Source organism: Pogona vitticeps, chromosome 11, assembly GCF_051106095.1.
Source record: "Pogona vitticeps strain Pit_001003342236 chromosome 11, PviZW2.1, whole genome shotgun sequence".
In the NCBI taxonomy this organism is placed as follows: domain Eukaryota; kingdom Metazoa; phylum Chordata; class Lepidosauria; order Squamata; family Agamidae; genus Pogona; species Pogona vitticeps.
This window is the reverse complement of record NC_135793.1, coordinates 2,665,215-2,688,642: the sequence shown is the minus strand read 5'-3', so window position 1 is coordinate 2,688,642 and position 23,428 is coordinate 2,665,215. Positions and strand designations below refer to the sequence as shown.

The 23,428-nt window shown below is 46.0% G+C and overlaps 1 protein-coding gene across 3 annotated transcripts in view; it reads left to right on the top strand.

The window, feature by feature from the left end:
* The window catches only part of ARHGEF9 (Cdc42 guanine nucleotide exchange factor 9), a 165,872-nt gene that overhangs the window by 16,484 nt on the left and 125,960 nt on the right, over positions 1-23,428 (top strand). For all 3 annotated transcript variants that reach the window (XM_072981465.2, XM_072981464.2, XM_072981466.2), the window contains exons 2-4: positions 4,863-7,183; positions 14,794-14,941; positions 15,539-15,648. In XM_072981465.2, coding sequence (XP_072837566.2) covers positions 4,895-7,183; positions 14,794-14,941; positions 15,539-15,648 — 2,547 coding nt within the window. In that variant the 5' untranslated portion in view covers positions 4,863-4,894. The remainder of the gene's footprint in view (positions 1-4,862; positions 7,184-14,793; positions 14,942-15,538; positions 15,649-23,428) is intronic.

Sequence of the window (23,428 nt, the reverse complement as noted above, 5' to 3'; positions counted from 1 at the left end):
GTATATCGTTTTCCCCCGACCTCTGAGGCTCTGTTATTGAACTGGCAAACCCGGATAGAGATGCTCCTGCATTTTGAGTCCTGTGGTTCCTGCCCATCCCATCGAGAGTTGCAAATTAAAAAGACTCCCATTGTAGCAGAAGAAATGTGTTATTTTTCTTTTTCATGCATATTAATCCATCATTTCGTTTTGTGCTTTATTTAGACGGGCAGATTTGCAGGCATCCACCAGATGGGCGATTTCAGCTGGCCCTTCAGCAATCTGTTGGGCCTGCTTGGCTGTACCTGGAAACCTTTAGGGGAAGGGCTGTGCAAATTATCTCAGCTTCACCTTGCAGGGCGGCTGTTGGTTTGTGGGTTTGTTCCAAATACTATTATTTTTCAAACATCATCCATGGGAGACTGAAACCATTCTTCTCTCTCTCCCCCCCCCCCATTTTTAGGACACTGCTGTTGACTTGATTTGTCTGCAGTTCCAATGGATTCACAAACATTTTAGCGCTTACCTGTGATGAGATAGACCAGCTTGTCTGGGGTGGATTTTGCTCTGAATTATGCTTTCTATGTGTTTCTTATAGAGATGTCTTAAAAGGGTAGCGTTGGAATGGCTGATTGGCTTTTTTTAGACCAGTTATTCCTAACTACCCAGAAGCCCTGAAAAAATGCTATAAACTAGTGCAGTGGTTCTTAACCTTTGTTACTCAGGTGTTTTTGAACTGCAACTCCCAGAAACCCCAGCCAGCAGAGCTGATGGTGAAGGCTTCTGGGAGCTGCAGTCCAAAAACATCTGAGTAACAAAGGTTAAGAACCAGTGAACTAATGGTTCCCAACCTTGAGTCCCCAGTTGCTTGAACTACAACTCCCAGAAATCCTGGGCAGCCAGCTAGGGGTAAAGGCTTCTGGGAGTTGTAGACTAAGAACATCTGGAGACCGAGGGTTGGGAACCACTGCTATAGACTCTTAGATGTGTTATCAAAGGTATCAAATATTTACTGTTCGCCTACCTACAATAAACTTTTATTTCTGAAATGGACATACATAGGCCTTTTCACTTTGGAACAGTGGAGTGACAGATTTGGGTTTTATTTTCAAAAGTCTTGGGTTTTTTCCATTCTGAATTGAAAACAATTTTTTAAAAAGTTTTGCAAACATGAACCAAATGGGCATTCTCTCTCATGTTACACTGGCTAAATGCAGTAGGTGGATATCCAGTGAAGCCTAGTGGACATAGTGACGGACTAAGACTAAGGAGGCCCGAGTTCAAATCCCCCCACTCAGTCATGAAAACTCACTGAGGCAGTCGCAGTGGTAAAACCACTCGTGGAGTGAAACTTTCAGTCAGGCTCAAGATGGTTTCCGGCTGCAATCACGGCAGCAATAAGAACCGTACTTAAACATCATTTAAATCAATTTACATTTTATTGTGCACACAGTGCCAGGATGAAACTGATTTATAGGGCCTGCAAAATTATTTTTTCCCCCCAACTGGCCGGCAGAGGCTGTTTAAAATACTGGACTTCTCAAATTAATTCAGTTCAATGCAGTTTTGTGGAAATGTCGGTTTCATTAGGTTATACACCAAAAACGGTTGAAATCACCAGAAACAAATCGATTTCCATTCAGTGCATGCAGATATGGTCACCGATTTAAATATCACGTGCTCGGAACCTGGTTAATAAAAAAGGCTGAACAGACATAGATTCAAAGTGATAGTGTGACCGCAGCCTCAGTTTTGCTCATATTTGATTTTTTTTAAAAAAGATATATATGTGCCTACAGATACATACAGTATGTTCTTGTGTATGAATCTAAATAGCACTTTTTGATACCCGGTGCCATTATCTGGTCAAGTTTTCAAGTCCCCAACAGGCTTTGAACTGGTGACCTTCCTTGAGCTAAAGAAGGGACAGATTCTGCCCTTTGATCTCCGCAGTCTCTGATCTGTTAATGGAGGAGGTTGGGATCTGGCCGGCAGCTGTGTTTTCCAGCCATTACAACACTTGCCTGCTCTTTCTTGGCTTCATCCTTCATTTCCTCCAGGCAGCTGGTAAGGGGCTTGCTGGGATCATAGATAATTCTGTTTCGTTTATTTAAAGTATCTGTTGCCCCGTCTTTCTCTTTAAAATGGACCCAAGACAGCGTGCGTTATCGAGCACCAACATTTAAAAGCTAATAACAGTAAGTATGCTCATATTTTTAAAAGAACCAAACCAAGAACACTCTAAAAATAGTAAACAAAACCAACACCAAAAGCAGATTTAAAAGTGACAGACCACAGCACTCCATTTAAAAAACCCCCCCTCAGGACGCCAGTTGTTGAGGGAAAAGCCTGCCTGAAGAGAAAGGTCTTGGCCTGCTTGCGGAAGGACAGCAAAGATGGGGCCGGCCAGACCTCCAGTGGGAGGGAGTTCCAAAGTCTAAAGGAGCAGCCACAGAGAAGGCTCTCTCCTGTGTCCCCACCAGTGGTGGGACTGAGAGATATCCCTTTAACAAAACCAAATAACCACCTTGTTCTCTCTTTATGCCACTTCTAGCCCCCACGTGGGAAAGAACCGAAGAGAATATTGTTCAGAACCCTCTGGCCAAAATCCCAGAGTTATTCTACGCTGGCACGATGCACATGGCCTAACATTTGATGACGTCTTGCCGCTATTTAAGAAGCCAGTGCTATTGTGCACCAAGTTACACATTAGACGGTCTGCCTTATTACTAAGTTCATCGCTTTGGGTTTGCCCACGATGGGCTGTTCCTGGCAATCCGAAGGTGTCTTCTCTAACATTTCATCGATTACGTGGAAAGAAATAATTTTTCTCCCAATGGCCGGCGAGGGACCGTTGCGCCCCGATTTGCTTTCCGTCCTCTCTGTGGAACCGCACAGGCTGCTCCTTCGAGTCTCCCGCTACGGGCTTGCCCCAGTCGAAACGAGGAAGCCGTATCAAGCAAGCGATCTTCGTATCGCTGTATGGCTGAACATCTGTTTCCTCCTATTTTTTTGGTGGCGGTAGAGAAATGCAGCACGATTGAAGGGGGCTTCTTTTCTTCTCTAGATGGAGGGAAGTGGGCACGCTTTGAATCTAAAGAACATCTGGGAGAGAAATATTTCTCTCAGGGGTTACTGGGACTGTTTGTTACCCGATTTATTTGCTTTCCTGTCTTCATCCGGCTTGCCTTCCTGGAGAGGAACGGATATGAAGACATTGAAGCCGCGACAGAATTTCCTCGGATGCCTTGAGGGAAATACATTTCGATGTATTTTTTTTAATCATGCTCTTTTCCTGCTCCCCCACCCTGAAATCAACACACCAAGTGGCCAAAACACTCCATTGAGTTTGAGAGTTCCCAACCATGGGTTACTCCCCCAAAGAGGTTCTTGGACTACAACTCCCAGAAATCCTGGCCAGCACAGCTCGTGGTGAAGGCTTCAGGGAGTTGTAGTCCGAGAAACTCTGGGGAGGTTCTCAAGGTTGGGAAGCGCTGCTCCGGCTTGCTCGTGTGCTCCGTTCTCCAGTAGATAGACCTTAATTGGAATCCCACTTTCAATATAATGGCTTCAGTTTATGAAATCCTGGGACTTCTTAGCTAGCCGAAGACTTCTATGACAGAGGATCACACACACACGACCTTGAATTCTAGGTCTTTGAATTCTGGGCACTCTTTCTGTCTCTAGGGCTCACGACAGTATTGGTGTGCACGTGGCACATGTGACGTGTCTTTAGTAGCGCGGGAAATCCTCATTATCTGTCTCACCCACGGATTCTCTCTCGCACACATTATTCTGCAGTTGTTGAACCCAAAGGCTTACCTCCCTGTCTCTGTTGTTGTTGCTGTTGCTGTTGTTGTTGTTGTTGTTGTTGTTGTTGTTGTTGTTGTTGTTGTTGTTGTTGTTGTTGTTGTTGTTGTTGTTGTTGTTGTCCAAAATTGGGAGTACAGCGGTCTTGGTTTCTAGTGACACGTCCTTACACTTGATGATCTTCTCTAGTTCCCTTATTGCTACTCTTATGAGTCTCAGCCTCCTTCTGGTTTCTTGGCGATGGTCTCCATTCGGAGTGATGACTGAACAGAGATATTCCAAGCCTTCAGCAATTTCAGTTTCTTCATTGTCAACATTTAAAAGACACGTCTTGGGTGTCTGCTCAAGGGTGTAGAGCCAAAAACTAAAAACTCGCTCTTGTGGCGCCTGTAAGGAAAACAGAGTGATCTTGCTGTGAACTTTTCTGGGGTTACAGGTCTACCTCCTCAGATGGAGGAGAATATTGAGGCCACCAGTTTTGCCACACCATGTCTGTGGTTGCGGTGGCAGGGTTGGGAATAACACAAAGGGAGATGCAGAAAATGACAACAGCATTACATACCCAGGTACTGAATTTTAAATAATACTGTATTTTAGATAGGCTGTAAACTGCCTTGGAAGGAGCTTCCCTCACCACCACTGCCAAAAACGGGACTATCAAGCTTTATGATCAATAAACCATTATTTCTTTTCCGGAAATCCATCACGGGAGATGAAGCTTGTCCGATAAATTCACTTGACCCCTTTTGTTCTCTCTTTGAATGATTTGTTTTCTGATGCTGTCACAGCGAATCCAACTCGATGTCACCTTTGTCACATGGCTTGTCTTTGTACAGTTGATTTTTTTCTTCTTTAACAAATGGCTGATACAGTACAGAGGCCACGGGAGTTAGACTGGGACCACGTTGTCCCTTGTGGGGGCGGGAGTGGGTGGGAAAACTTTAACAGTGTGTCTGTGTTACAATCCCATTCAGCATTGCTATTTTCAGAAATACAGTCTGCCTGTTGTTTTAAAAAGTTTACACACAACAATTCAAAATTTGATTGAATTATTTTCTGTTTTTCCCTTCCAGCTCTGCCAAAGAAAAAGATTGTGTGGCCATGGATGTGTGACCCTGTGGCATCGGAGTTGTCAGCTGGAAGTATGGAACTTGTTGGCGACTGCCAGCATGATTGCTCTTGGCCAGTTCCCAATGGGCATGGAAGCAAGACCTTGCAAGGCAAGCCAAAGGATCAAAGCACCGATCTTTATTGTAACTCCGTTGGGTTCAACCACGATGAAAAGGAAGAGGTCTCAAAATCGAAAAAGAAGACCCGTGCCAATCGGATTTGGAATTTTGTTAGCCGTCGGAAAGGGTCGGCCATGAACTCCAAGAGACCGCAGTCCATGATTCTTTTTGGCGATAATGTGGACATCTTGGAGCAAAGTCGTAAGATGACCTTCATGGAAAGGGTGAGGTCCTTTAAGAAGCTCAGGTCATCCGGCACCTCTAAGAATGCATCCAAACCCAAAGCTATCATTATTTCTGTGGAAACTCAGGAAGATCTTGAGCAAAAAGCTCTTCAAAGAGTGAAGAAGCTGAGTGGTGGCCAACGGCCTTACCGTCATTCGTATGCCGGTTACATTGAGGATCTGGATACTTCCTTTGAAGATGTCGAGTTAAATAGCTGTGTGCTGGATCTTGACTCCAGTGAAATTAAATGGCAGAAGAGCCTTGGCACTGATCTAAATAGAGATGATACTCGTAACGATGGTCCCAAAATGTCAACTCAAAGGGGTGGGGCTCTTGTCTTTGAGACCGCTCTGGAAACGGGAGCGCTACAAGAGGACCATCAACAAAGACATTCTGTCGTTTCCGTCGAGAATAAGAAAGGACGAAGTTCGGAGGTCTGGAGTTATCTCAAAGGGATTTCCCCAATGAACAAAGACTGTTCAGAACCCCTAAGCCAGAGGGAAGAGTCCGATTTTCAGGATTTAGAGCATGCCATGGAGAACACTGCTCCCAACTTTGACCTTGAGTTGAAACATGAGGAAAGGCTTGGCCAACCTAAAAAGACCAGCCACGCAGCAAAGAGCGGCCACTTTGGTGGGGTTCTTCGGTTCTTCAACAGCGTCGCCGAGGTGGCTAGGAAGTGGCGGGGATCTTCAAAAACTTTTTCGCAGGAAGAACCGAGAGCCAATTTCAGGTCCGGGTGCCGAAGGCAAGCGTTTAACGCTCGGCGGCAGCCCCTGATCATTGCCAATGACAGCGCCAGTGGTTTCTCTTCAACGGGATTGTCCCCGGATTCTGGGATTTGGGATAACCAAAGCTCTAAAAGCACGGCTAGTAAAGAGCCGCCCCAAGGAAATACAAATCCGGAGATTTCCCACGAGGTTTTCAGCGAAAAGAGCAGCTTTAGTGAAATATCTTTCTTACCCCCCAGCGCAGGTTTACCTACTTTCCCCCTCTCAGAATCTCCGGAAGACTGTGTGTTTGTTGGCCGTCTGGCTACGGAACTGCCACCGATTCAAGACATACCTCATAATAATATAGGGGATCGGGGCGTTGGTACCGTTCCAACCGACGCCTGGACGTTGGGTTCTTGGGCTCAGGGCAATGCTCACGACTCAGCCACTGAGACTTTAGACCATCCCCAGACCTTGCATGCTTCTGATTCAAAGCCTCAAGAGTCTCTGAAGATCAGGACCAATGATGCAGATGTGATATACTTTTCTCCTGTGAACTCGGAAGAGTGTCGTTATAGGGAATCAGTTGCAGAGATATCTAGGACTGACCAGGGTATGCTGAGCCTAACCGACACTTTGGAGGATATTCCCACTTTTTCAAGAACTCTCCTTGAGGACTGCGACCTAGCCAGAAGGCCAGTTGATGCTAGGACTTCTTCCAGCACTGCTGTAGATATGGAGTACCTGGGTGGAATTTCCCAAAGTACCCTAGACCTAGAATGGACGCCAGCTGATATCCCAGGTGTGGGAACTGTATTAGCAGATATGCAGACACCAGAGAGCTTTATAGGGGATGCCCAGCATACGGACAGGGTGCAAGCAGATAATGAGGATCTAGGAAGGCCCCCTCCTGCAGATCCCCAGGGTTCGGAGAGTTTCCCGGTCGATACTTTGAATGTTAGCTCAGGGCTGTCCGAGAGTCAGGGCTTGGCCAGCATTTTGGAGGACATTCACAGTACCTGCCCGCCTGATATTTTAAGCTGCCCAGAATGTGACCGAGGAACACTAGGTCAAGAGTGCTGTTCTGTCGAAGTGGGTGGAAATGCTGCACCGTTACAACCCCACCCTGTGAGGCAACCTCGCAAAGTGGAACATCCCAAATACAGGGGGGTTGGCCGTCCTGTCCTGTGCACCATTGTTGCCTTTAATGAGTTCGACCCTGGAAAGGTAGGTGCTTCTTCCTGGCTGACTGGCTGTCAACTTTAACCTTGTTATGGCTGGTTTGCAGGGCTTAGAAGAACTTCCTTCTTTAATCGACAACTCCAAAAATCTTGTGTGTGTGTGTGTTCTGGGTGTGTTCTGGTGGGTTATGGCCCGAAACTAGAAATCCAGTTGTTATTCCCAACTAGAGCAGACACACCCATGGGAACTTGGGAAGCTAAGATGTACATTATTAATAATAAGCATGTTCCGTCAACTTAATTCTTACTTACGGAACTCTTTTTCAAGATTTTCTAGACAAACAGCACTCAGAAGCGGTTTCCCCTTCCCTTCTTCTGGGGGGTGCCCTAGGACTGTGCAGCTTGCCCAGGGATACACAGGCTGGCTCTTCTCAGGAGGCACAATGGGGAATCGAACTCCCAACACAGACCCAAATCATGGAGCCATCAAGACAGCAACGCTCCCAAGAGAAGAAGCAGCCTGGGTGGCCCTGGGCAAGCTACAGAGTGGCCCCACAGTAGCCCTAGAGGAAGGGAAGGGTAAACCACTTCTGAAAACTCTGGAAAGAGTCTCCGTTCAGCAGAAATAGCTCCTGCAGTGACTGTGGGAAGAGAGAGGAGAGAACCTTAGACTTTTAAAAATCATTTAGGAAATTCCTTCGGAGATAGAAGATGGGGACAAAGGGCTCAAAAATCAAGTGTATACGAATGCAATTTCCTTCCACCGGGATCTGAAGGGGTACGATCCGTTCTGCTCCATCTTGTCTTCATCCACCACTGTGCAAAGACCAGCATAAGCGCCAACGGTGTCTGTCATGAGCAATCCCTGCTTTCTGATTCATGGCCCTAAGAAGCCTTTGCCCCTATTTGCTTTGTGTTGACGGGATGCCTTTTCGACGAGAATGCTGTTAGTGTGTGTGTGTGTAGAACCAAAGCTGTTCTTCCTTCAAGGTTCAGCTTCCTCCCTGGGCTTCCTTTGTGCGATTGCGTTCTTCCCTTCCTCCCCCTCTGCACATGCACATTGATGCATGAACATGAACCCTAAGGGGACTTAACAGTATCCGGAAATCAATATCTAGGTTGACGTCTCACCTGCCAGGGAAGATCTCCAATGGTTTCTAAACACACCGAAATTGTCATAGTGATAGGGGTCCTCTGTCTTCAGCCCAAACAACCCAGCGCCCCCCTGGCTTTTAAATCAGTCCACAAGAAGTCCATGGTGAGGGGAATTAATGCAGCACACAAGACAACCAGCCTTTGGGAAATTGTTGCCAAACAGTTATTCTGAATGATTTAGTTGGACCAGATGATTTATTTACAGTTTCTGGCTAACATTCTCTCATCTCTCTTGAACAGAGAGAGCCCCGATTTCTGTGCTATCGGGACGGATGGGCAATGATGTGTTCATCACTAATTGGGTAGCAGAATGGATCGTATTATTTCCACTATACCACCGCATCAGTGTTATCACTCTCTGGGAGGTCCACCATATACAATCAGATCATAAAATGAGTTTCCACAATTTGAATACGACCATAAATACCATAAAAATGCAATAAAATACAACCGACCTTGTTGTTAGCTAAAACAATGAACCAAACTTTAAATAGAAGCACACAACTTTAAATTCATTTGGGCATCTCAGGACAATATTCACCGCTAGTAGAAGGGCAGCTTTATATAATGCTATAGTTAGGAAGAGATGGCTCCTAGGGAAACCCTGCAGGAAGCTTATTCTGGAGGGAAGGGGGCCACGACTGACAAATCTCTGTTCCTAGTGTTGGCTTTTAATGGCCTCCTTGGGTTTTACAGTTCTTAACACCATGGACTGTGATTAGTAGATGAGAGGGAACTGTTGGGTAGCTCAGTGATTTAGGTCTCTAGCTGTAGAGCCAGAGGTTGGGAGTTCGATTCCCCCTCTGGGCCTCCTTGACAGGGGCTGGACTCCATGATCTATATAGGGTCCCTTCCAGCTCTGCAGTTTTAAGATTTAAGATTAAGGTAGCTATTTTGTGAGAGAGACATACCACCAAATATCAAGGTCCCAATCCATTAATAGTTTTATAGGCTATGGTCAGCACTTCCTTCCTTCCTTCCTTCCTTCCTTCCTTCCTTCCTTCCTTCCTTCCTTCCTTCCTTCCTTCCTTCCTTCCTTCCTTCCTTCCTTCCTTCCTTCCTTCCTTCCTTAGCAATTGAAATACTGTCCATCCAGCAAATTGATACTCTGGGCAGTGCATAATAACAAAGAAAAGTAACATAAAGTATAAAATTGCTCTAAAACTCTTACATTTTCGCAAAGATAAACACCCAGCCCAAGCCCCAGTGTCCATAACGGGTCTCAGAAGGGTGGTGTCATTTGTTGTGCCCAAAGCGGCAGAAAGATCCAGGAGGACCATCCGGGTTACACTCTCCCTGCCTGCCTCTCTCAGGCGATGGTCTTGCAGGGTGATCCATATCCTTCCAACCCCTTGGTGCAGCCTGAACCCCCAACTGAAATGGATCCAGACTATCCGCTTCCTCCAGGGACGCCTGCAGGTTGGCAGCTGCCACCCTCTTGATTAACGTGCCCAGGAATGGCATGTTGGCAACAGGTTGTGAAGATCATCTGTTGCCAAACTGGGTTTCATTTGGAATGGGCCTTCTAAGGGCTGCCTTTAGACATCGAACGACAGAGCTGGAAGGGACCTTATGGATCAAGGAGGCACAGAGGGGGAATCGAACCCCCAACCAGCTGTTGACTTGCCAAATCACGAATTCAATGCGCCTCCTCTAGTTGCACCCTACTGTTGTATTCCAGCCCTTGATTATGCAAACCCAACCCAGCAGAAAAGTTATTTTAAAAATGAATAACAGAGTGAGGAATGAAGCAAGTTGCTTCATTAACATCGTGCTAAGTACCAACAAGAAATTACTTTTCAAATGCTAGCACAGGTCATGGGGAAGGCATTGTTTTGTAGAAAGCTGTCCCCTCCAGGGACAGCTGAAATTTCCACCATGGTGTGTGAAAGCACTCAACTTTTCCCCAGTTGAAAGCAGTTGATGTTTTCTCCAACCGCCTCCTGGTCCTACGACTCCTTCCGGGCCACCTCTCAAGTGTGTCACGCGCAGGCGCACCCAAGTGTGAGCATGGGTGGTTGTTTTCTTCCACCGTGTCTGGATTCTTTGACGCTTCATTAGCTCTGGAGCTCCTTGTCCTCCGCTCTTCCTCAGTAGCCTGTTGGACGCCTTCCAACCTGAGGGGCTCATCTTCCAGCATCATATCTTTTAGCCTTTTGTTTCTGTCCATGGGGTTTTCTTGGCAAAGATCCTGGAGTGGCTTGCCAGTTCCTGCTCCAGGTGGATTGCGTTGAGTCAGAACTCTCCACCGTGACCTGTCCGTCTTGGGTGTCCCTGCACGACGTAGCCCATCGCTTCTCTGAATGACTCAAGCCTCTTCGCCACGACAGGGGAGCAATCTGTGAAGGGGGTCTGCAGTCACCCTGATGCATTAAACAACCCAAAAATATTGTGTCTGGAGAATTAATGCACCAGATATCATTTGGGTGGCATTCTAGGTCAGGAAAATAATGGTCCGCTTGTATCTCAAGCTGGTCAAGGGATGGCACCAAGCAGGAGTCGTGAAGGCCACACCAAAGAATGAAGTCTCTCAAAATGTTGATATTTCTGTGAATTCCCCTCCCCTCCTGCCTCTTGCAAGGCTGCAACGGGTAGGAAAACATCTCCACAAAAGAGGCCCGCCGTGTCAGCCTCTTGTGTGCAGCCAGTCATCCCTTGTGACTTGAGAGGTCCTCTAAATGGTCGCAGACCAAGGCGGCTTTGCCTGGCCTCTTTCCGCTGGGGTTGTTTTGCTTTTTTTTTTTTTTTCTGGGATGAAAAAAAAAATCCCCTTGTATGGGAAAAAGTGCCGCCTTGCTTTTCCTGTCTTTTGTGTGCTAAACTTCACCCTCGGCTGCCCCTTTTTTCGTTTTTAAAAAGAAGAAAAATGGCACAAGTCCAATTATTAGTCCCACAAAGTTCCTGTGAAATGACTCATCGGTACATCCTCTGGGTCCAACGGGTGGGGAGTCTGCTCTTGTTCGGATTAACTGTGGGATTGAGGCTCACAGGGGCCCCCCCTTCCTATTCTTCTGCCATCAACTGCAGATGAGACCTTTTTTAAGGTGGCAAAATAAGACAAGGGAAGGTGAGGGGAAGGAGAGACTGGATATCTCCTTTGTCTGCAGACTCTTCTTGGGTTTTGGAGGCAGGAGGAAATGGCTGTGGGGTTGAAAACTTTCCTCCTTTCTTGGAGCATAATAAAAGTTGACCGATCCCAGTCGAGGAGACTGAATTGACCCAAAAAACCTGGATGGGTTTACGTAGCTTCCAAATAAAAACTCTAATAAAACAATAAAAGGTCAAGCTTTGAACAGGAAATCAGGTCCTGCCCTCTTCAGGATTTCGCCGCCCCTCCTCTGTTGTCGTCACTGCGTTATGTGGGTTCCTCCCCTCCCGAGGTCCAATTTATTTTCTGCAGGTTAGGGTTACGGTTGTGATCCAGGGAGTGAAAATCGCCATTGAGCTTTGATCTGCCTACATTTTTCCTTTGCATTGCTGTAGAAATCATCCTAGATAGGTCCGCATCAGCACCAACCTGGCGTGGCCATTGGTGACAGATGACGGGCATTGCAGTGTGGAAAGCTAGTGTGGGGTCATGGTTGGCATTTGGGCTAGGAGACCCAGATTCACATCATCATGGAAGGAAAGGCAGATATAAATATTCAAAACAATAATGATTTTTGATTTATGGCCACCCTTAATAGGGTTTTCGAGGTACGTAAGAACTGAAGATGTAAGAACTTCCCATGATCACCCTCAGGGAATGTCCATGTCTGAGTGGGGATTTGAACCCAGGTCCCCCACTCTATTTGCAGTATATTGTGCCAATTAAAAAAAAATTGCAAGGGAGTGCAGAACTTTAAAAGTTACTTTTTTGGCCCACCGCTTTCAGAATCGCCTGCGCAGCCAGGGCGTCTCTGGGAGCCAGGATCTTGGCCTTTGTCTCAGACAGCAAAATCTCTTTGGCTAGCCACATCCTCACTCTGCGTTGTAAAGGAAATCTCCCACTGGCTAGTTTCCACTTTGCCAAGGCTGAGGGAATGGATGTTTCCAGCAACTTAATGCAAAAGACAAAAGGGGTAAGAGACTCTTTTACACGAGTCAATTACGTGTAGGAAATAATATTCATTTTACGACTGTACGTGTCTATAAGCACAGTTGGTTGGCCCATCGTAGCTTAAGGTCACACCACTTTTTCACCATAGTCTTCTACTGCCCCCTGCAGTTTCCTCTTCAAATATTTTGCTTTGCTTTTCAAGAAGGGATTTTGGAAGCAAAAAACTTCCACGTAAGCTAAATTGCTGGTCGCATATATCGGCATAAATCTCACGTCTCCTCTGCTTACCTGTACTGTATAATTGAGGTGATTTTTTTCTGACACGGAAGTGATTTTGTGCACAAAAGGTTTCCCCCATGTTTTCCTACGTTTCTAACTAATAATAATAATTATGTACTGTTAAGTCCATTCTACTTTACGCTGACCTTTCAGAGTTTCCCAGGTAGAGACTACAGTACTCAAAAGTGGGTTTCCATTCCCTTCCACTAGGGGCACTGTGGGACTGTGCAGCTTGCCCAAGGCCACCCAGGTTGGCTCTTTCCCCTAGGAGGCAAAGAGAGGGATCGAACTCCCAACCCCTGATTCCACAGCCAGAGACCTAACTCGCTGAGCTATCCAGCAAGCTCATTTTTAACTAAACACAGTTAAATAGACCGATTCAATGCTGCCGTTTCCAAAGCAGATTTCCCACCAACTAAAGTGTTTCGGCACATTTGTTCAGCTGTACCGGTTTTCAGCCATCTGTGTGGTTAAAAAGTACTCATTGTTTTGCCTTTATTCTGCCTCCCGCCCAAATACACTGCAGAGCTTGCGAATGTGTGAATTTTGGAGGCAGGAAGTGCTTGGTCTTTCACCCACTCCCAGGAGGTGCTAAATCGCGACTTTCATCAGGGAAATAGGGACCCAATTAAATTCTTTTCTAGCTCTCTGTGTGGGCAAGCCCCCTTGCAAAAGAAAGATCTCAACTTCTAGCTCTTTTGTCTCCTCAAGCAGCTGAACATTTATTTTTGTCGATTAGCCTTGCTCACCAAAGAACACAGATGCCGTCTGAGGAGGTCTGTAGTACCAGCCGTCAAAAATTAAATAACCATTAGCATCAAGAAATTCCAGCTGAGCTTTCTTCTTGGTTAGTTATTTTGCTGAGTTAAAATCCCAGTGAAAATGGCATGGCTGGTTGGAAAAAATATGACCTTGAATACTCAACCTGCCAGGGAGGATAACTTAGCCTGCTAATCATGCCCCCTCTGTCCAGAGTCAACCCATTGAATAAGACAATTTCTTGGTCTTTACCTGTTCTTCAGAATTGGCTCAAAAGCTTTGGCTCACTCCCTGTGATTTGAGAGTAGCGCTGATTCGTACAACCGAAAGATGAGATTTGAGTTTTGGACTGACTGGTGGAAACAACCCATTGGATTCCCCCTGTTTCAGTCTTTTGATGTAACTGAGTGGCGTATATCAAGGTCAGCTCATCCTAACAGGGAGGTGGAACTGCGAATAATAATAATAGTTGTGTGCCATTAAGTCAATTCTGACCGATGGGATTTTCTAGGTAGAGAGTATTCAGAAGTGCTTTACCCTTCCCTTTTTCCAGGGGTGCCCTGGGAACATGGTGCAGCTGGCCCAAGGCTACCCAGGCTGGCTGTTCTCCCAGGAGGCACATAGTGGGGGAACCGAACTCCCAACCTCTGGCTCTGTAGCCAGAGACCTGAACCACTGAGCTATCCAGCCAGGGGTTCACGTCTTTCTTTATTCATACCAAAGCACTGGATGATTTAAAATTATGGATGTGTAGGGAATATAGGTAAAATTAAAAGCAAATTAATATGTTAAGATCCATTCTATATGAAGGTTAAAAGGAGCTGGAAGCAAAAAGCATGGGAGGCAGGTATTCTAGAAGCAGTAAGGATGGCTGGTTCGTACACGGCTCCGCAGTGGTCGTGAAGGTATAGATGTTCCTCATGATGAACATCTTTGAATATCTTCAATATATTATCTGCAAACAAATTTCCGATATGCCGGACACACCTTACCTTTTTAATACTCTTTGCCTTTGCAGATCTGGTTTGATTTTTTTTAGTTCGAAGATGATGGGTGGTTCCAATTTCACATGGAATAGTGAACCCTAGACCGCTTTAAGGAGCCTCGTGGTGCAGTGGTTAAACTGCAGTCGTGCAGCCAAAACTCTGCTCACGACCAGGGTTCAATCCCAGGGAGCTGTCTTGAGGTTCACTCAGCTTTCCATCCTTCCGAGGTTGGCAAATTGAAAACCCATTTCTCGAGGGTGGGTGGGTGGGTGGAACGTGTAAATTGTAAATTGCCCAGAGAGAGCTTCAAGCATTATCAGGCAGTATATAAGGAGCACACTTTGTTCTGCTGTGAAGGATCTTTTATATCCTTGCATTACTTTCTTGACGCATAGAGTAATCACCCATCGTTTTATTCCTTCTTTCCCTTCTCCTCAGCCACTCTCTCACCCTCTTCATCCGTCACCAGAATCGCCACCTTTCAGACTCTTCTTGGACCGATGCCGGTCTTTACCGCTTTCCCAAAGCACACCGATGGGTTTGGATCAGCTGGGCTGGAAGAGGAAGCTGTTTCTGAGTGCTGGGGGTAAGTAACGTTTCCTCTAGAGTAGGGGTTTTGAAAGAAACATGGGAAGGGATCCTGATCTGGCCCATAGCGATCCAGATCTCCCCTGAAATGATTTCCACCCTCTATTTGAAAGGATGAGTAAATTCTGATCACTATCCTTCGGTTGACTCGCACTGGAAAACTAAAACGATGAGAACTCTTATTTTTTGCAAATTCTGCGGATTTCTGCCATTTCATGCAAGGCATGCCTTTTTGCACCACGTAGCCAATCTGTGCAAAAATTATTCCTGCAAATGTGAGCACGGTCCTTGACGGCACTAGAAAGTCTCAGTGACAGATCTTAGTTTTAAAAAAAACACACACACAACTACTATAGACACTTCAGTTTTCAAGTGTGAGTCAGGAGGAGAATTAGAAATCAGCCTAGATCCTGCATGGAAATCAAACTTGGATCAGCACAGGTCATTTTTAGCCCGAACTAGAATATTCTCAGAAGCCCTAAACGGGGCACCCAATTGAATTGAAAGGGACCCCGTGCACAGCTTAGGTATATATTGATGTGTGTCTTTACTGCAGTAAATTTCACCCTGCTTTCGTTGAATCTTGTCCTGGCAGCCGAGAGTGACTTGGGTTCAAAAACCCTGGAGATGAGGAGAGTGGGGAAGAACGGCCGAAGTCGGTGGAAACCTCTCAAACCCGGGGCAGAGCAGCTGCTACTCAATAAAGTAAGCCGCCTTCTGGATTTTTAAAAAAAACATGTGTTTCTAATTTGCTCGGCAGTGGCTGCAGAGATACGTGTGGCTCTTGATGTAGATGAACCATCTCCCTGGGTAAAAGGCTTGGTAAAATCCATCCAAAGCGCGTGTTTTTTGGCAGCAGGGTCTTGTTAAAAAATTATGTTTCGCAATTAGCCTCCGAGTGGCTTCGCGACAAATGGAAAGCTAGCATGTCAACCTCCCGGCGGCTCTTCTCAGATGTCTGCGAGACAGTTTAAAACATCCTTCCCTTTGGGAGAGTTTCTTCTGCAGACAGAGAAATATAGTACTTTTCCAATCATTGTTGGCTTTGATCCACTTTTTCCGCAGCCTCCATGGCAGCAATGTTAAAATAACCTTAACTACTCATATCTGAAGTTTGGTTTCCAAAGGGGGGGGGGGTTGTTATGAATTGACCTGGCCCTCTCTTTTTCTCAGAGGGACTTGGAATTTATACCTCTTAAGAATGAGGAAACTGGCCAGTCTCTTTTCCCCCTTCATTTGAAGCTCGAGATTTTTCCCTTCCAAACATGTAAATTCATTCATTTGCGTGCCAGCAAAGCTCAGCAGCTGAAGGGCCATTGCATTGTCATCAGAGAGGGAACCTAAGTTATCAGAAGGTGGACCTTGGAGGTACTTGGTCCGGACAGAACAGAGACAGGGAAGCTTATGTTTCTATCTGCGTTCCAGAACCCTCATCTCGTTTCCCACATCTCCTCAAAACATTTCGCTTTATATCAATTGGTGTTACTCAGCTTTCATGTTCATACGAAGAGTGCGACGTTACAGTGGGTGTGCCTACAACTTAAATCCGTGTAATTAATCTTTAATTCATCCTTGAAAACCTTATTTCCGAGTGGGAGCTGGGGAAAGTATTAAGAGAACTTTGCATTTCAGCGTTGGACTGTTTGGGTGAGGTACAGAGACACGGGGAAGAAAGCGATAAAAGTGATGCCATGACTCAGAAAGCTGGTGGTTATGTTTTTTGAGAAGCAGAGAATGAACTTTTGGGCTACAGTTTTTTTTTTTTCCTGAGGATCCTTCAGACTGAATTTTGGCAGCTCTGTGAATTTACTCAAGTGATACTTTATGGTTCTAGGATTTGATCTTTGGTTTTTCTCTAGGTGTTACTTAATATTTGGGTCTCAGTGGAGGTTATTCATGCATGCGTCTTGTGGTTTTCTTCTGTTTTGCTTGCAAGCATTTCCCCCCGATTTATTTACATTTATCCATTACCGGGTTAATGTCAGAAAGGTTTTACAGTATATGGATCAGATGATTTGACAGAAAAAGAGCCCAGCCTGATCTTTAATGTGGAACCGAGAGTCGCCTGTTTAAGAATCACCCTGGCCTCACCTTGAGGAAATCTGGATCCAAGCCTTGCTCTGTTGATGTATTACAAGGAGCATCACTAGATTTTTAGAGAAAAGAAAATTAAAAATTAAAAACTTAAAAAAGACAAAACCCTGGTGGCACCTTAAAGATTAACTAATATATATATTAATGGGAGCTTTCATGGATAAGTCCACTTCATCAGACATAACAGAAAGAGATATCACATGGCAAATATTTATACATGGCATCATACAAGGTATGAATATCGTACTACAGAGATTGTGGTTGGTTGGTAAGAAAGTCAGTGGGATGAAGGTGAGGAAGAGCAGGTAGTGATTGTCACAGATCCGAGGGTTGGTGCCAATGATGCTTTGGGAACCAGAGAGAGTAGGGGGAAAAACTGGCGCGGATTCTTCACTGGATCGGATTTTAACCTTGCCTGGCTTTAGGAGAAACGTTGCCACTGTGTCCAACTGGGACTGTGTTCTCTCCCCGCGAGTTATGCAAGCAAGCAGGAGAAATGGAGCTTCCTTATGCAAGTCCAAGCTTTTAGGGTTGCTCACCCCCCCCCAATTGTTTTTTTTTAACATTTCAAAAAACCCAGATGGAAGCTCTGCATCTGCAGTGTGCTGTTTTTGGTAAATATCCTTCTGTGCTAATAGCGAGGGAAGCGGAGGCTCGCTGTGGGCAGAAGGTAGTTAATATGCATGGGGGAGTGTGTTATGCTCTGTACCAAACACAGCCTATTTTTGGAGGCGGCAGGGGAGAAGGAACCAGAAGAACAGTGTGTGTGTGTGTGTGTGTGTGTGTGTGTGTGTGTGTGTGTGTGTGTGTGTGTGTGTGTGTGTGTGTGTGTGTGTGTGTGTGTGTGTGTGTGTGTGTGTGTGTGTGTGTGTGTGTGTGTGTGTGTGTGTGTGTGTGTAGGTAGAGGGGGGAGAGAGAAGGAGGGGTCCCCTTCCTAGCTATGCCCCCTGTACAGTCCCTTGCACCTGTGTAGCCTTTTTAGATGACCCCATTTGTAAGCGGTGGCCTCGTCTTTTCGGCGCGATGTGGGGGGCACTTGCTTTCCTCACAGGCTTTGGGGCCATCTATTTTTAACTCCTGGCAGGATGCTGAGTGAGCATTTCCTGGGGAGGAGGGGCTTGTTCTCCCCCTTCTCTCTATCCACCCCCCGCCACCCGTTTGCTGTTTTTGAAACGTGTCTGACACTATAATTTCTCTCCTCGTGGATGTAGCACAGGGGGGTTGGATGATGGCAAACCGCTGCTGCAGCATTGGAAGACGTGAGCTGTATTTAATAAAGGATGCTTTCCAACAACCCTTTCTTATTGGAGGCGATAGGAACGACAGGGAGGCAAAAAGCCCATTTATCTGCGCTAATTGGTTTCAATATCGGGGCCTCAGTGGTAGCAGAGTCGGCCATTCTTACCTGTTCTTGTCTCTTCTGCTCAATCTTCTCCTGCCCTGACCCATGCCCTCTCTGTAGGGGTCAGTTTGTTCCACGTATTTCTCCTTATGATGGTCAATCTCTTCTGGAAGCACAGTTTATCCCAATTTTTTAATTAAAAAAGAAAAGAAAACATACAGGTATCCCTTTCCTAGTGTGACTTTTCTTAACCTATTGTAAACTAGTACACACTTACACACGTGCGACTGAATTGATGGCTGGAATCCTGTTGCGTAACTCAATCCATGAATGTAATGGGAATGACGTCATAAGCAGTGGCCAGTCAGTGCTGATGAAAGGCAAATCACTGCTGATTAAATCTGCTGTCGTGATACACGTGACTCATATGCCATACAGCAAATTTGTGCACATCCTGAAATCAACAAAAGAAGCCTTTAATCAGCAGGGATTTGATGATGATGATGATGATTTTTGGTGCCCAGCATACACGACAGGCTGCACCAGGCCTGGAGCTGACCCCTGATGGCCTAAAACTTTTTTAAAAATCTCAGCAGAAGCAATCAGACGCTCACTTCCAGTTTTTGATTTTGGGGAGATTCAGGAGGGCTTTGTTCCCCTACAGTGGTTTTTAAAAAAACTGCCCCCCCTCAAGAATTTTTTCTTTTCAACATGGGGGGGGGGCTCTCTGGGAGTTCTGGAGAGTAGTGGGAGCCACAACAAATGCCCCTGAGGGCCTCTTGGATTGTGAGATGCATATCGACCACCTCTGGTAGCGGGCAGGGAATCGCATGCTTTTGTCCGAACTATAAAGGAGCTTTCCAAGGTGCTGAAGCAGTTTAGGATGTACAGGGCAGACTAAATCCCAGAGTGGCTTCCCTGCCTGCATGACAAAGGATGGTCCATCCACAGTGAGTACATGGATACCAACATTCAGCATCGGTCACCTTTTCACCTCTCCACTGTCCCTGCCTTCGAGTGAGATATGTTCTAGTTGCAAGAAGTCTGGGAGAGATTCGTTCAAGCATGGTGGAACTAGGTGTTCTGCAGGGATCAGGAAGCACAGATTTAGTTCAACCAGAGCTGGTGTTTGGGTCAGATCACAGCTGGACCCTTGAAACCAACCAAACAAGCAAGCAAGCAAACAAACAAGGGTGATGGGGAGGGACTGGCAGATCTTTGCTTTTCTCCAGCTGTTTCAAAGGACAGCTGAATTATCTCCCGAGGACCGATCTGCTAGCTAAATGCTTGCCATTTTTAAAGGCAGGAGATGGCAGTGGGATGGAGGCAAAGGTTATGCTTTGGGTATGGGTGGGATGAAGGCTAATCCAGTATGGAATCCTTGTAGTGTGATCTGCCCTGAATCAAAAGACGGGGTGGCCATGGGCTAGAACAATTCCCCCCACAGATGGAAGGGCTTGTTCAAGGCAGGGTCCTTCTATTAAAGGGACCCTTTCATGTGCTTTTGGCTGCATACTTTTGAAGCTGTTTGATGACACCCTGGGATTCAGTCACCTGGGCACTTGCTGAGTCTGGAGTTAATGATGGTGCTTGCTATGGATGACTGGCCCTTTGGACTTCCCTGGGTTCTTCCACTAGGATTCTTCATTTCCATACTGGACACTCTGTAACTTGTCTTTCTTTCTTTTTTCTTTTAAAGGACCTTTCTTAAGCTCTGAGTTGGTTGTGTACCTTTATTGGGACACTAAGGTGTTTGTGCACACACATGCTTTCCTGGTAACCTTCTGAAAGTATGGTGAAGAATGGAGGGTGTTCTCTTCAAAGGCCAGGTCAGAGTTTAGTAGCTGCACCTCCTGATAGGGCATGTACTGGATGGGTTTAGGACGATCCGTAGGGTCCCTTCCAGCTCTGCAATTCTAAGAAGATGAGGAGGATGGATGGAAATCCTTCTCCCCCCCCCAAAAAAAAACCCTCCACCCCACCCTATGGCATGAGGTTTTTGAAAGCTGGCACTATGCCCAAGTGTGGAAGGATCTACCTGGTTTACTGAGTGCTTCAGGGTGCGAAGATCTGTCAGTTTACTTTCACGGTATCAGAGCTTCTGTCTCCCTTCTCGTATGCACGTGATGGTTTTTTAATGTCCAGACTCTGTTTTCAAATATGACGTTTCTGAGAACTTCCTCTCCCAAAAGAAATAATGAAATCTTCTTAAAAGCTGTTTTGTTTAGCAGTTCCCTGCTATAGCTCCCTGTTTGGCTTTGAACCTGATTGGGCCCAATTAAAGGCTTCCAATTGAGGGTTTGACCTTGGACATCAAGGGCTTCAACCACTTCTCTGCACATTGGTTTCCGGGGGGGGGGCACCTTGGAACCCTTGAAATCTTTGGAAAATGGCTTATTTGATCCTGAACATCGGTTAATTTTTTTAAAACTCTAATTATTGAACACTTCCAAGTGGCAGACTATGTCCACAGAAGTGCCGTAGTGTGTGTGCTAAAGCCCACACCCTGGAATAGAGCGATTTATTTTAGATAAACCATGTCTTGCAGAGGGGACTCCAGATCACTAAAGATCTCAGGTTTCCTCACTATTTGTCACTGGCCATAACAAGGCAAGTCTTACATCATCTGGACAGCAGGAAAGAAACACAGGACTCCCCTGTCCAATCAGGTATATTTTGGAGAATTCGAGTTTTCTTAGAGTTTCGCCCTATCCAAGTCCCACATCACATGATGAGACGGGTCTTTCTTTTGTGAATAAAATTTCTACATATTTTGCTATGCACTTTCCCCCAGTTTAAGCATTTTTTCCAGTTTTAAAAAATAGCATATTTTTCCCAAGCATATACTATATAGCTTCTTAATTATGTGCATTCAGTAATAGTCATCATGCGCCATTGAGTCAATTCTGACGTACGACGACCCTTCTTCTGCAAATGCTCTTGGAGCGTGCAGCTGGCCCAAGGCCATCCAGGCTGGCTCTTCTCCCAGGAGGCCCAAATGTGGTCTTCAAACTCCCAAACTCTGGCTCCGCGGCCAGTTACCTAAACCACTGAGAGCCCCAAATAACCACATCTCTCAACAGCTGACAAAATCTTAGTCAAAAGCTTGGCAAAATATCACAAAGAAACGGGGTGGGGTGGGGGGCGAAAGAGCTCCATGGGGCGAGGAGCAGAATGGACCTGCCTTCTGCTCTGCATAAGCTGGGTTTTCTAGTGTTGGGGCAGATACTGCAGGAGAATAGAGCACAGAGATGTTTTCCTTGCTGCCGGGAAGTTCCTTCCTGGATAAAGAGATATCCAAAGTTCTGCGATTGCTAGCTCTGTCTTTTGCTCCTCATTTAATCATTAAGGATTTGGGGGATTTCACCCCTTCTGGTGGCCCACTGGATCCACATTTAGGAAATGGAATCTCATGAGAAAAGAGCTTCAACCTGCCCGAGAGCCAGCATGGTAGAGGAAAAGAGTCTGATTTTGTGGTGGCAGTGGGATTATTGGGAGGTGGGTGAGTGGGTTTCAGCACCATGGAGAGTTCCCAGCAGAGCCATAAATTTAGCACCTTGGAGGGTTCCTGCAAAGACATCTGAGGAAATCGATTACAGGTTGCACCTCTTGTATGTTAGTCACGGTGTGATCTATCTCCTGGCAACCAACAGGGAATCATGATGAAGCCCAATCCTGATCTGTACCAGACCTGGGCTTTTTCTGGTCCAGCAGTCAGGCTACTACTTTTTGGTATTAGTGATTCCCTGACAGATGGAAGGGTTGCTTTAAGGGAGATGATACCCAACAAAACAAACCCTTTCGGGTGAGACTGAATGTGTGTCTTTCCTACCATTTAATTTTGCCCTAAGACTTAGAGTGCAGATGGGTGGAAGAAGTTCTTGAATTAACGTATGACACCATATACATGGTGTGTGCATGTGTTTGTGTGTGTGTATGTGTGTAATGGACACACTTCCTTTGTGACTGCCTGGTCCATCTGTCTACTTTTAGCTTGTGATGTTGAGGACTAGCAGGGCATGGTTGATCATGTCCAGAAGGTGACAACCCAAAGCCATAGCCAGAGGTGATGGAAAGATGAGAATGAATACCCAGATCTCGGAGTATGAGTTCTGAACCCTTCTGAACCCTTGTATTCTCCAAATGCAGAGCAGGACCTTTCATGGTTGGAGAGACATAGAAATCTCTCCACCCACCCCGTCTCCTTCCTTCTGAGGATTTGGATCCAATCAGGCTGAGCTAGGTAGATTTCAGTTATCCTTAGAGCCTTAGGGACCATCTCGGTGCCAGCTATGGCAACTGCGATCTGTTTCTAAGCAATGCAGGCCTTTGATGGGTATCAGCTGTCTCTACATTACACTGGGCATTATTAAGGAGCTTGCAAAGTCTTTCGAGAGCTGTTACAATATGATGTGTGTGAAGACGGTGAAACACCACAATCCTTCTATATATGACTCAAATGCCACGGAGCGCATGGCAGGAGAGAATGGGAGCTCTTCCGAACCGACTTTCATTTTTCTGACAGCGTCATCCTCAAAGCCCAAACGCCTTCCATGTCCTGTGGCATTGTTCCATTCCTTGAGCATCTCTTGCCTGTACTCCTCCTGCTGCGCAATTAGCAGGCACGATTTTCTGACTCAGAGCCTTCTATCCATTCCAGATCGAGGCGTTTGAACTCTGGATGCAGCCAGAGCACACTGAGCTTTAGGAAGGATGGGGATTTTGTACTCTTCCAAATGCACAAAACTCCCTGCATGAAGTAAGCTAGCTCTGCTGCCTCTTTCAAGTTATTTTTTTTTGTAGACCGCAGTTCCTAGAATCTCATAATTTTATTCTGGGCTACAACTCCTAACAGCATTATCTCTTCTGAAGGGGCAAGGCCTCGGGGGAGCTTCATACAAGATCGGATTTGACTGTGAGCAGTTCTTCACAGACACCAAAAGGTAGAGCTGGTGAATAGCTCGGTGGCTTAGATCTCTGGCTGCAGAGCTAGAGGTTGGGAGTTCGATTCCCCCAGGGGGGACTCCTTGACAAGGGCTGGACATGATG